Here is a 12,901-nt window from a genome sequence, read left to right as displayed (position 1 = left end):
GGTTGGTAGCTCTGTGAGCAAGGCTGGGGCTTTGCCTCAGGTTTTCCTGTGGCACTTAGAGGAATGGAATGTTTTTTCTTACTCAGAGGTGCTTTAATAAGATGTGTTGCATTCTGCAAGACAACCCTTGAAGGTGTTTGTGAGTACAGAGATGGAAGAACTTTCAAGTAACTGAAAGAATATTGAATGCTCTCAGGAAATAGCTGGATTAGCATTCCAAGCCCCCCAAGTTTTGGTAGCTAAAGAGCTGTCCCTTTGTTTGTTTATAAAGATTGTTGGAAGTATGGAAACATTGATGCTGAAGTAAAAATCCTCCATTTAATCTTTAATTTGTGAAGACCCCCCACATCTTTAAGTGTGGTGATATTAACAGAAGTTTGAGGTATGGGATGCTTACTAGCATGACCTGGGGTTCACAATCCCTCTTAAAAACCAGGTGGCCCTAAGCTACAAGTGTGGCTTCAAACCTGCTTGGGCTTACAATTATAGAATCATTTTGGTTGGAGAGGACCAAAGATCATCGAGTCCAACCATTCTCTAACTAACATTCTCGAAGTCTAGGGCTAAACCACGTCCCTTAGTGCCACATCTCTGCCTCTTTGAAAAACACCTCCAGGGGTGGGGATGCAGCCACCTCTCTGGGGAGCCTGTTCCAGTGTTTGAGAACCCTTTCAGGGAATAACTTTTTCCTAATATCCAACCTAAACCTCCCTTGGTGCAACTTCAGGCCATTTCCTCTCATCCTATCACTTGTTACTTGGGAGAAGAGACCAACCCCGACCTGGCTCCAACCTCCTTCCAGGTAGTTGTAGAAAGCCAAAAGGTCTCCACTCAGCTGTGGAGGCACAACCCTCATTCCAGGGGACAGTGCCATGTCCAGGTCTCCAGCCATATGCTGCCCCTTACCCAGGGCACCCCAGCCCACAGCCTTCTCACCTGGACATGGGTAAAGAGTGAAAGACTTGTGGCATCAGGGACCTGCATTTGCCAAACAGGTTAGTGGACTTCTCTCTTACACAGGGCTGTCAACTCCACTGGTCTCCCCCTGCTTCTTTACAGTAATTTTGCAAGATTTTGTGACCAAAGCAAAGAATTACTCTATAAAAGCTTAGAGTGGGTTTTCTGTCTACATATATGCTAATGCACATGGTAAATACTTGTACAAATCTTTAGATGAAGGAGCATCTACATCTCTATTGTATTACAATCATATAGCATGGGTTGGGTTAGAAGGGACCTTAAAAAGTTCTTCTAGTTCCAACCCTGCTGCCATGGGCAAGGACACCATCCACTTAGACCAGGTTGCTCAAGGCCCCATCCAGCCCAGCCTTAAACACCTCCAGGGAAGAGGTCATCATTTTATAACATACAGAAATGCTAACTTTGAATGATAAATATTAAACAAAGGCATCTTTGATATAAGCATTCCTTAGCCAAAAGTTAGAGGTCACTTAAAGAGGATTAATTACAGAATTCAGAGCCTGAGCATTGGTTCCAAACATATTCTTACAGTCTTCAGTATTTAAATAGAACAAGTGGCATATAGGTGGCATTTGCAAAATGTATCTAAGAATGGAATAAATCCTGATCTAGAAGGCTGGCCAGAACTGCTTCCCTAAGGAAGATGGCTCACAAGGAGTAGTTTGAGCTTTCTAAACTGTGAAATTGTTTATTTAATCTCTTCATTAAGCCTGTTGAGGAACTGTCACTTTCTCCTCTATCAGAATGCAGCAGGCTTCAGCCAGTTAAATGTACAAAGAAATAGTTCAGCTCCTGGTGGCACAACCTCTCTCTTCTCTGGCACCCTAAACCACCCCAAGTTTGTAATAATGCCTGGTGTAGGTAACTTCATGAAAAAGATTGCTTAACACGAGCAGATTAAAAACCAATTTAACTGATGGCCACAAACAGAGCTTAGGGTTTGTCGTGGCTACAAAGATTTTCTGTCAGGGTATAAAAGCAATTCATCAGTATGCAGAAGGGCTTGCCTGCCCCATAGAGATGCTAATTTGGTGACACTTTGGAAACTCATGTTCTACATTTACTGCTCACACTGGATGGAAGCTAACCAGCCTTAGCTTGAGCTCCTGCAATCAAAAGACTGCAAAATGTCACATTTTCTGATCCCTATGCAGGCTAGTTTTGAGATCTTTAGCTTCTTTCTATCAGTTGTGGGGGTTTTTTTTCTAACAACCACCAGCGCTGATGGAACGTCACAAACCACAATTTTCCTCAGGACTGGAAAGTTGTATTTAGACAGAGCTGCTGCAGAAAATCAAGGGCCTAGCAGTTTCCTCCTTCTTTAAATTATCCCCAAACTCCAAGACTCATTCAGGAGATTGTAATGTAGCAGAACAAAGATCGAGTGGTTCAACATGTTATCAGTGGGGACTTTTATGGGAGGGGGGGGAGGATTCCCCCCATCCCAAAGTGCTATTTAAAAAAATATTAACATGCAGAGCAAACATTTTTAGATAGAATATTCACAGAATCCAGCTTTGGGCTGGAAGGGACCATTAAAGGTCTCTTCTGTTAGTTACTCTTAGCAGTAGCCATTTGGAAGTTCAAATTTCCTTCCCTGCTCACTCGAAGTAAGTCAGGACCTAACAGAAGCTGTTTCTGTTTAAACCAAAAAAAAAAAAAACCGAAGGAAGAAAACGGGCAAAAAGCCAATAAATGATATAGCAATTCCAGCACATTTTCAGCCACCAAATATCCTGGAAAAGCAAAGGAAAGCAAAGCAGCTACCACCGTTATTTAATTCGATTTTTTCCCCCCATAGCCCACTCTCTGAAAGGGATCTCTGCAGTCATTTTGCTGTAGGATCCGAGGAGAGCCCAAGCCAGCTGGTGCCACGCACAGCCAGGCGCGGGGCAGGGGTGCTGGCTGGGGGGCTGTGCTCCGGCAGAGGCTCTCTGGCTCGCTCGCTCGCTCGCTCACTCACCCAGCGCCGCGTCGCAGATGAGTTGCTGGGGGTGCGCCGGGGCACAGCTGCACGCCTCGGCCAGCTCCCGGGCGCGGGGGGCCAGCAGCAGCAGCACGGACAGCAGCGACGTGCTCACCACGGGCTTCATGCTGCCCAGCAGAAAAGAAGGGCTTCTTTGCCGTCGGCTGAAGAGCTTAAACGTCCTCCGAGTTGACTGGTTTGTTCCGCCTGCCGTCGGCTTGCAGCAGCCCGGGGTGGTTAGGCAAAAGCCCTCTAATGCTGGCTCCGAGCAGATGCGTACGGTAACGACTTCTCATTTGCCTGACATGGGACCCTCTTATTTATGGCCCCGACACTAACTCCTAACTCCGCCTTCCCTGAAGGCAAGAGCACATCATTGGTGAAAGTTATTGTGGCAGGCGAGAGGTTACCTTCGCCAGCATTGCAGTGCTGCCGTTCTGAGTCACTACCACTACTAAGAATCCGAAGCCTTTACCAAAACAGCTTTTCAAGGGTCTGTAGCTGATTTTATGATCTCTAGCAGAAGCAAGATTCTGCTCCTCTTGTAGTAAAATCCCTCCCGGTTCAGACTGAACCCCTTCAGCCCTGCTGCCTCCTCTCTTTCGGTGGGTAAACAAAGCTGTCCTTTAAACTCCCGTTTTCCTTCGTGGTCCCTGATCTTCCCCCCTGCACTTCTGTGCATTTCCTTGAGCTACCATCCCTGTTTGCAGGCTGGACAGAACTTCATTCATCAAAAGGAAACGTTTCAATGCCGTGTTTGTGAGCCTTGGACAATTGGTGGTTCCAAGGAACAACGACTCCAACAGAAAAGCTGCGATAAAAGACAGAGTTTTTGATTCAGTTCAGCACAGATTTGATTTAAAATAGCCAGGGGAAAGTATTCCAGTGGAGGCATGGTGCTTTCTCTGCATTAATCTAAGTCTTGATCAGTACAGAGCTGGCTTGTGTCATACATGGTGAACAGACATACATCACAGAGTGGTTTGGGTTGGAAGGCACCTTAAAGATCATCTAGATTCTAGCCTTCTGCCATGGGCAAGGACATCTCCCTCTAGCCCATCTTGCTCAAGGACTGGTCCAACCTGGCCTTGAACACCTCCAGGAAGAAGCATTCATAGCCCTCCCTGGGCAACCTGTTCAGTGTCTCACCACCCTCACTGTAAAGAGGTTCCTCCTAATGTCCAGTCTAAATCTTCCAACTTAAAACCATTCCCTCTCATCATATCACAACAAGCCCTTGTAAAAACCATTCTTGTAGTACTTCAGGGACTGGAAGGCTGCTCTGTGGTCCCCCTTGAGGCTTCTCCAGGCTGAACAACCCCTGTCCCCATAGGGGAGGTGCTCCAGCCCTCTGATCAGCTTTGTGGCCTCCTCTGGACCCTCCCAGCAGGTTGATGTCCCTCTTATGCCTGGGGGCAGCAGAACCAGATGCAGTACTCCAGGTGGGGTCTCAGGAGAGCAGAAGGGCAGAATCCCCTCCCTGTCCTGCTGCTCTCCCTGCTTTGGATGCAGCCTAGCACACAGCTGCCTGCTGGGCTGCCAGCAGCCATTGCTGGCTCACGGGGAGCTTGTCACCAGCTGACACCCCCAAGTCCTTCTCCTCCAGACTGCTCTTCAGCCACTCCTTGCCCAGCCTGGATTTGTGCTTGGGATTGCCTCAGCCTAAGTGTAAGACCATGCACTTGGCCTTGTTGAACCTCATGAGATACAAGTGTTCAGGAGTCTTTTTAACCTTCAGGCCTCTTGTTGCTCTAGCAATCTGGCTGTGTGTGACATGTATGCACCTCCTTTTATAAAGAGCTTGTTTCAGGGGGGAAGCAACAAAAGGTTTGATTAGAGAGTAATCAAATACATCTATAGATTGATGTGCAGGACAGGACTGCTCAAAGGATGGCATGTGTTGCCACTTCAAGCTTAGGAATTAAATCTATTAATACAATGAATTGTGAGAGTTGGAGCTATTACAGAATCACAGAATCAAGCAGGTTGGAAGAGACCTCCAAGATCATCAAGTCCAACCAATCACCCAACCCTAACTAATCAACTAGACCATGGCACTAAGTGCCTCATCCAGTCTTTCCTTAAACACCTCCAGGGATGCTGACCCCACCATTTCCCTGGGCAGCCCATTCCAATTTTCACTCTCTCTGTGAAGAACTTCTTCCTAATATCCAGCCTGAACCTCCCCTGGCACAACTTGAGACTGTGACTTCATCTGAAGGAGAGAAGGCTCCAGGAAGACCTTATAGCAACCTTCTCATACTTGAAGGGGGCTACAGGGAGGGCTGGGGAGGGACTTTTGACAAGGGCTTGTAGTGATAGGATATGGGGCAATGGCGTTAAACTGGAAGAGAGGAAATTTAAACTGGAGGTTAGTGAGAAATTCTTTACAGTGAGGGTGGTGAGATGCTGGAGCAGATTGCCCAGAGAGGTTGTGGATGTCTCCTCCCTGGAGGTGTTCAGGGCCAGGTTGAACGAGGCCTGGAGCACCCTGGTCTAGTGGAAGGTGTTCCTGACCATGGCAGGGGGGTTGGAACTAGGTGATCTTTAAGGTCCTTTTCAACCCAAACCATTCTATGATAATTTGAGCTATTTCAATCCAGATTCACCAAAGCATGTTTTGTTGAGACTGAGAGGTAGGGGTACACAAAGCAGCTTGGTATCTTTATATAGACTTGAGTATCATTTTTAAGTTGTTACAGGTTAGGAAATGTCTGTCCAACCATAGAGAGCTCCTCCCAGGGGACTGGACAGTCCATCTGTCCCAAGGGGGATGGCACCAGAAATGATCTTATTCCATCCCATAGTATTGCATCTTCATCTTATATATAAACTGCCTGCACAGTCAGTTTCTTCCCTTTTTCTCCTTCTGTGTGCTCCCAGCCACACCTTATCTCTTGAGGGGGAGGTTTGTGGTCTGGCTTTGGCTTTGGCAGAGCTAATTTTCACTGTGCCATTGGGGCCTGGGAAGGGAGGTATGGGCAGGGGTGGGGGCATTGAGGCCTAGGGTAGAAGCCTGGTTTGTGGAGAAGGTTTCAGGAAAGTTCTGACATAGTGCATCAAGACCTGCTGGCTGCATCAAGAGAAGCACAGCCAGCAGGGCCAGGGAGGTGATTCTCTCCCTCTGCTCCACTCTGGTATGACCCCACCTGGAGCACTGTGTCCAGTGCTGGAGCCTCTATTACAGGAAGGATCTAGAGGTGCTGGAAGGTGTCCAGATAAGGGCCACGAGGATGAGCAGAGGGCTGGAGCTGCTCTGCTATCAGGACAGACTGAGGGAGTTGGGGTTGTTCAGTCTGGGGAAGAGAAGGCTCCAAGGAGACCTTCTTGTGTCCTTCCAGTATACGAAGGGGACTACAGGAAAGCTGAGGAGGGACTCTGGAGGGTGTCAGGGAGTGATAGGACTGGGGGGAATGGAACAAAACTAGAAATGGGTAGATTGAGATTGGATGTTAGGAAGAAGTTCTTCCCCATGAGGCTGGTGAGAGACTGGCACAGGTTGCTCATGGAGGTAGTGGAAGCCTCATCCCTGGACGTTTTGCAGCCAGGCTGGATGTGGCTGTGAGCAACCTGCTCTAGTGTGAGGTGTCCCTGCCCATGTCAGGGGGCATGGATCTAGATGATCCTTGAGGTCCCTTCCAACCCTGACAATTCTATGATTATAAGACTAGTGAAGGATGAAGGGCAGTAGGACAAGGTAGTGCCCACTCTCTGGTTATATTCTGATACAGCTATTGCTTGGTAATGAGAAAAGGGAAAGTTCCTTTCTCAAGGGATCATCTGTGATTCCTTCAGCTCACTATTGACACAGCAGAAGCAGCACTTGGCAGGTTCTCACTTCTGTCTCAGTCTAGTGCTGAATGACTGATTTCCATTTTCTAGTAGAATGTAAGAAAACAAAGAGGCTTGGGGGTAATTCACTCTATTTGTTGGTGTGTACAGCATCAAAACAAAGCAGGAAATACAGCTACAGACAAATTGATGATCAGCTCCACTCCTCCTTCAATGGGAATTCTTAATTATGTGCAGGACTTCTAATTCTGGAGGGACTTTTTGTGCTGTGGGTTGCCATGATCCTTGCTAATTCTTCCTGTGAAACATTAGCAGCTATAAACAGCATTTTGGTCCTTAATTGCCATCATGGTTTCCTTCTCTTCTAACAGCCCCCAGAGACCCTTGTGGTTGGACTCAATGATTTGAAAGGTCTTTCCCAGGCTGGATGAGTCTATGATTGTATAGTCACAGCAGTTTGGGTGTTGTGTTGTAAGGTGGCAATGAATCACATGCCAGAACCAAGATATAATTTGTCTCTGCAAAGGTCTTGTCTTCTCCACAAGTTCTACAGGAGATCTGTGGGATCTCCTTTTTGATTCACTGTATTCACTTAGTGTTTTTCTTGTTTATGACAACTTGTGTTTTCATGCTGAACAGGTATTGAAACCAGAAGCTTTTTGTGCCATCAGATCACTTCTGTGTTGGTTTAGATAACCATTCTTTTTTAATTGAATCATAGAATTGTCAGGGTTGGGAGGGACCTCAAGGATCAGCCAGTTCCATCCCCCCCCACCACCACCGCCTCACACTAAATCAGGTTGCTCAGAGCCACATCCAGCCTGGCCTTGAAAGCCTTCAGGGGTGAGGCTTCCACCACCTCCCTGGGCAATCTGTTCCAGTGTCTCATGGTGACATCTAATCTAAATCTCCCCTCCTCTGGCTTGGATCCATTCCTCCCAGTCCTATCACTACCCAGCACCCTAAAAAGTCCCTCTCCTGCTTTCTTGTAGCCCCCTTCAGCCACTGAAAGGCCACAAGAAGGTCTCCTCAGAGCTTTCTCTTCTCCAGACTGAACAGCCCCAACTCTCTCAGTGTGTCTCCATAGGAGAGGTGCTTCAGCCCTCTGAAAGTCAGGTGTAGAATCATAGAATGGTTTGAGATGAAAGGGACCTTAAAGATCATCTAGTTCCAACTCTTTGCCATAGGCAGGGGCACCACCCACTAGACCAGTTTGCTCAAGGCCCTGCCCAACCTCCAGGGAGTGGGCATCCATAACTTCCTTGGGCAACCTGTTCCAGTAGACTCATAGAACTGTTTCAGCTGGAAAAGCTCTCTAAGATCATTGAGTGCACCATCATGGGCTCTTAAACCATGTCCTAGTTGAATGTCTACACAGTTTTTGAGCACTAGTTGTGGGGACAGAGGCATTTCAACTTGATTTCTCAGTTCAGATTCACTTGACAGCGTCACCTTGTATACTAAGATCAGGTCAAAACTGTTACAGACTTCAGTGAGATAATTCATTCCTTAAGATCCAGTCTTACAAGGTGGTGTTAATGGCAGTGAAAGGCACTAGGTGCCCAGAATATCCAGTTTTGCATCAGATCCATTAATCTCAGTGGGAGCTGAGGCGGTTCAGCATTTCCCTGTAGCAAATCCATATTGCATTTATTTAGTTTATCAGCCTTTTTAACCCTCTGTTTTGAACAAAGGAATCACAGTTAAGGTGCATTTTGCCTCTCTTAGCTTACACAAATCAAATGAAAGCCCTGCTCTTTTTATCCACTTGAGCTTTTAGATATCTTGAATCTCTTGAAGGTCTCTTCCAACCTGGTTTGGTCTATTCCATTCCATTCCATTCCATTCCATTCCATTCCATTCCATTCCATTCCATTCCATTCCATTCCATTCCATTCCATTCCATTCTTTCTGCAAAGATAATACAAAGTACATCAGATTCTCCTTTGCCTTGCCATAGTGCAAAGGGGGCATAAAACCTTCCTCCATACAGACAGAATTTTGCACCTACTTTTTTTGTGTATGAGGTATGAGGCAGTGGAAAATCTGGCACAAACTCTCCCAGTTGTTCTTGGTGTTTGTTGGCACTAACAGCTGTTTTGAGCATGTTTCTACTAAGGGTGTTCCTGCCTTTCTTAATGAATCATAGAATCATGGAATGGTATTGTCCTGGTTTAAGGCCAGACAGATCATCTGTTGCCCCTGAAAGGGGCAAAAGAATGACACTCACACAAGTGGATTGCAAAGTGATGGGAAGTTTAAATGGAAAAGCTATTGGTGTTTCACAGAAATACACAAAGCAGAGTGGCAAAGAATCCCAAAGCATGCAGAGTCCCTTCCAGCACACCCAAAGGCTCCCCAGCTTCCCTTCTCCCCACCTGAGAGTGTACCCAAAACCCCCAGGGCTCTTTCTCCACCCCCCCACCCCCCCCCCCGCTGCCTACTGCTAGGCTGGTCTCAGGCTGGCCAGGTCTGAGACTGCCCCCTGCCTTCTCCTCCTGGCATTAGCCCTAGCCAGGCCTAAGAGGCTTTGAGATACTCCCCCAGCATTACCCAATAGGGAGCACCTCCCACGGAAGCAGAGAGGGAAGAAAAAGGAAGAAAATGATCTTGCAGCTGGATTTATAGGGTGCAAGATTTATGGGTATGAAATAGGGCTGTTTCCTGTGCCCTCCTCCTGGACTGGACACTGGGGACACTGGAGGTGTAACTTATGTGGCAGTAACAGGAGGCACCCAGACTAAAGTGCCATAGGTAGGAGTTGGAAGGTACTTCTAGAGATCATCAGGCCCAGTCACCCTGCTAATGCAGGTTAGCCTAGATCAAGTTGCACAAGAATGCATCCAGGTGGATTTTGAAAGGCTCCATAGAAGACTTTTAGGCTGGAGGTGAGGAGAAAGTTCTTCACAGAGAGAGTTGTTGGCTATTGGAATGTGCTGCCCAGGGAGGTGGTGGAGTCACTGTCCCTGGGGGTGTTCAAAAAGGGATTGGATGTGGCACTTGGTGCCGTGGTTTAGTTAGTCATGAGGTGTTGGGTGACAGGTTGGACTTGATGATCTTTGAGGTCTTTTCCAACCTTATTGTTTCTATGATTCTGTGATTCTGTGACTTCACACTGGGCAGCCTGTGTCAGTGCTACAGAACCCTCACAGCAAAGAAGCTCAAGTGAAGCCTCCTGTGTATCCATTTATACTCACTGCCTTTGTCTGATCAGTGGGCACCACTGAAAAGAACCCAGCTCCATACTCTTGCCCTCCACCGTTTAGCTCTTGCTGAGCATTGTTCAGATCCCCTTTGGGGCTGCTCTTCTCTAGGCTCAACAGCCCCAGGGCTATCAGCTTTTCCTCCTCACAGAGATGCTCCAGACCCCTCAGCATCTTTGCAGCCTCCACTTGCCTCTCTGCAGTAATCCCTGTCTCTCTTGTACTGGAGAGCTCAGAACTAGTCACAATACTCCAGATGAGGCCTCACCAAGGCAGAACAAAGTGGGAGGAGAGCCTCCCTCAACCTGCTGGCTGCACTGTTCTTAATGGTCCCCAGAACACCATTGGGCGTCTTGGCCACAATGACTCAACAAAGAGAGTGATCTGCTGGGCTGCCCCTCAAGCTGCTGCCCAGCTGGGCATTGGCTTTATCATGAGATTGTGTTTTCTGGAAACCAAACCAACCAGAGGAAGTACATCTTCTGCTTGTTTATTGATTTAGGACTCTTCCTGCCTGTTTCTGGGAAAGGGAGAAAAAAAAAAGGATAAAAGGCCACCTTCATTGTTTCACTTTTAATTTCCTTTCTCCAAAGCAAGCAGAGCAAAATTAGATCTAGCCTGATGCATATTCCACAAATAAATTACATGGGACTAGAGTGGTTAAATGAACTTTGCTTGGGGATTATTGGAAAGATAAATATTTAAACACTGAACTTGAGGTAAGTTATGTTTATGCAGCATCTTGGGGTTTTTTTTTGGTCCCTACTTTTTTTTCCTCTCTATTTTTTTCCCTATTGTGGCTTTTCTAGTCAACCATAAGAACATTAAAGCCAGCATGAATGCCAACTCCCAAAACTGTCTTTTCTGTCTTCTTTTTCTTTCTCTCTCTCTCTTTCTTTCCTCCTTTTTTCCTTTCTTCCTTTCGTCTTTTCTTTCTTTCTTTCTTTCTTTCTTTCTCTCTTTCTCTTTCTTTCTCTCTTTCTTTCTCTCTTTCTCTCTTTTTCTTCTTTCTTTCTTTCTCTTTCTCTCTCTCTCTTTCTTTCTTTCTTTCTCTTTCTCTCTTTCTCTCTTTCTCTTTCTTTTTCTCTTTCTCTCTTTCTTTCTCTCTTTTTCTTTTTTCCTCTCTCTTTCTTTCTTTTCTTTCTCTCTGCTTCCTTCCTTCCTTCCTTCCTTCCTTCCTTCCTTCCTTCCTTCCTTCCTTCCTTCCTTCCTCCCTTCCTCCCTTCCTCCCTTCCTCCCTTCCTCCCTTCCTCCCTCCCTCCCTCCCTCCCTTCCTCCCTTCCTCCCTTCCTCCCTTCCTCCCTTCCTCCCTTCCTAGCAGGGTCTGGACAGGTTAGATTGATGTGCCTTATGAGGAGGAAGTGAGGGAACTGGAGTTGTTTGGTCTGGAGAAGAGGAAGCTGAAGACAGACCTCGTTGCTCTCTACAACTCCCTGAAAGGAGGTTGCAGTCAGGTGGGGCTTGGCCTCTTCTCCCTCAATGGCCTGGCCTGAAATTGTGCCAGGTGAAGTTTAGGTTGGAGATCAGGAAAAGTTTCTTCACTGATAGAGTGGTCAGGCATTGGAAGAGACTGCCCAGGGAGGTGGTAGAGTCACCATCCCTGGAGGTGTTCAAGAAACCTGTGGATATGACACCTGGGGACATGGTTTAATGGCCATGGTGGTGTTGGGTTGATGGTTGGATTTGATAACCTTAGAGGTATTTTCCCTCTGAAACAATTCTGTGATTCTATGAAATCTTAAGCAATGATACTGTCACCCTCTCTGTCATGGAATTAACTGGCTTTTTGAGATTTTCATGATCATCTAATTAGAAGTGCTCCTAATTGTAAGCCAGCTTTGCTTCTTATCAGATAACTTGCACAAATGACATTCATGCTCTCTGAAGCATGTTCATCAGAAATTAATGGAAATACCTCCAATCATCAGAAGTTAGCAAACGGCATCTCAGGCTCAAATTTGAACCTAGTGAAGGCTTTCAGAGCTAGATAAAATAAAAGGAAGTAGGTTTAGTGATTCACCATGGTGTGTTTATAGAGAAATCTCTGGGCAGTCTTAGCATCAAGGAATTTTCTTTCAGTGCCCATAAATGATAGGTTTCCAAGGTGTGCATTTTAGTCACTGAACATAGAATAGAACAGAACAGAATTAACCAGGGTGGAAGAGACCTTTGAGATCATCAAGTCCAACCTATCATCCAACAGCATCTAATCAACTAAACCATGGCACCAAGCACCCCATCCAGTCTCTTCCTAAACACCTCCAGTGATGGTGACTCCACCACCTCCCTGGGCAGCACTTTCCAACAGCCAATCACTCTTTCTGTGAAGAATTTCTTCCTAACATCCAGCCTAAACCTCTCTGGGTGCAGCTTGAGACTGTGTCCTCTTGTTCTGGTGCTGGTTGCCTGGGAGAAGAGATCAACCCCCACCTGGCTACAACCTCCTTTCAGGTAGTTGTAGAGAGCAATAGGGTCTCCTCTGAACCTCCTCCTCTCCAGGCTAAGGGGAGGCTGAGGGGAAACCTCACTGCACTTTATAACTCCTTGAAAGGAGGTTGCAGTGAGGTGGGGGTTGATCTCTTCTCTCTAGTATCAGATGATAGCACAAGAGGAAATGGCCTGAAATTGTGCCAGGGGAGGTTAGGGTTGGAGATTAGGAAACATATTTTTTGCTGCAAGACTGGTCAGACACTGGAACAGGCTGTCCAGGGAGCCCAGGAGTCACTATCCCTGGAAGTGTTCAAGAAACCTGTGGCCATGGCACCCGAGGACATCCCCAGGTCCTTCTTTTCTAGGCAGTTTCCAACCACATTTCCCCAGCCTGGAGCATTCACGGGGTTGTTGTGACCCAAGTGCAGGACCCAGTACTATCTGCTTTGAAGGTATCTCTCCACCTGGCATCTATAATGTAAATTAGAAGGACCCTCAAGGAGCAGTAAGTCTATCACAGCTGTGTTAT

At 46.8% G+C, this 12,901-nt stretch overlaps 2 protein-coding genes across 2 annotated transcripts in view; one reads left to right on the top strand and one right to left on the bottom strand.

Moving 5' to 3' along the window:
* Nucleotides 1–3,251, bottom strand: part of TIMP4 (TIMP metallopeptidase inhibitor 4) — a 39,623-nt gene extending 36,372 nt beyond the window's left edge. The window contains exon 1 of the mRNA XM_068162675.1: nucleotides 2,945–3,251. Within this exon, the coding sequence (XP_068018776.1) occupies nucleotides 2,945–3,074 (130 nt within the window). The 5' untranslated portion in view covers nucleotides 3,075–3,251. The remainder of the gene's footprint in view (nucleotides 1–2,944) is intronic.
* The window catches only part of SYN2 (synapsin II), a 250,442-nt gene that overhangs the window by 172,799 nt on the left and 64,742 nt on the right, over nucleotides 1–12,901 (top strand). The window lies entirely within an intron of this gene.

Source organism: Melanerpes formicivorus, unplaced genomic scaffold (assembly GCF_026170545.1).
Source record: "Melanerpes formicivorus ecotype bairdi unplaced genomic scaffold, bMelFor1.0.p_v2 SCAF_66, whole genome shotgun sequence".
In the NCBI taxonomy this organism is placed as follows: Eukaryota; Metazoa; Chordata; class Aves; order Piciformes; family Picidae; genus Melanerpes; species Melanerpes formicivorus.
This window is presented reverse-complemented; position numbering and strand designations above follow the sequence as displayed.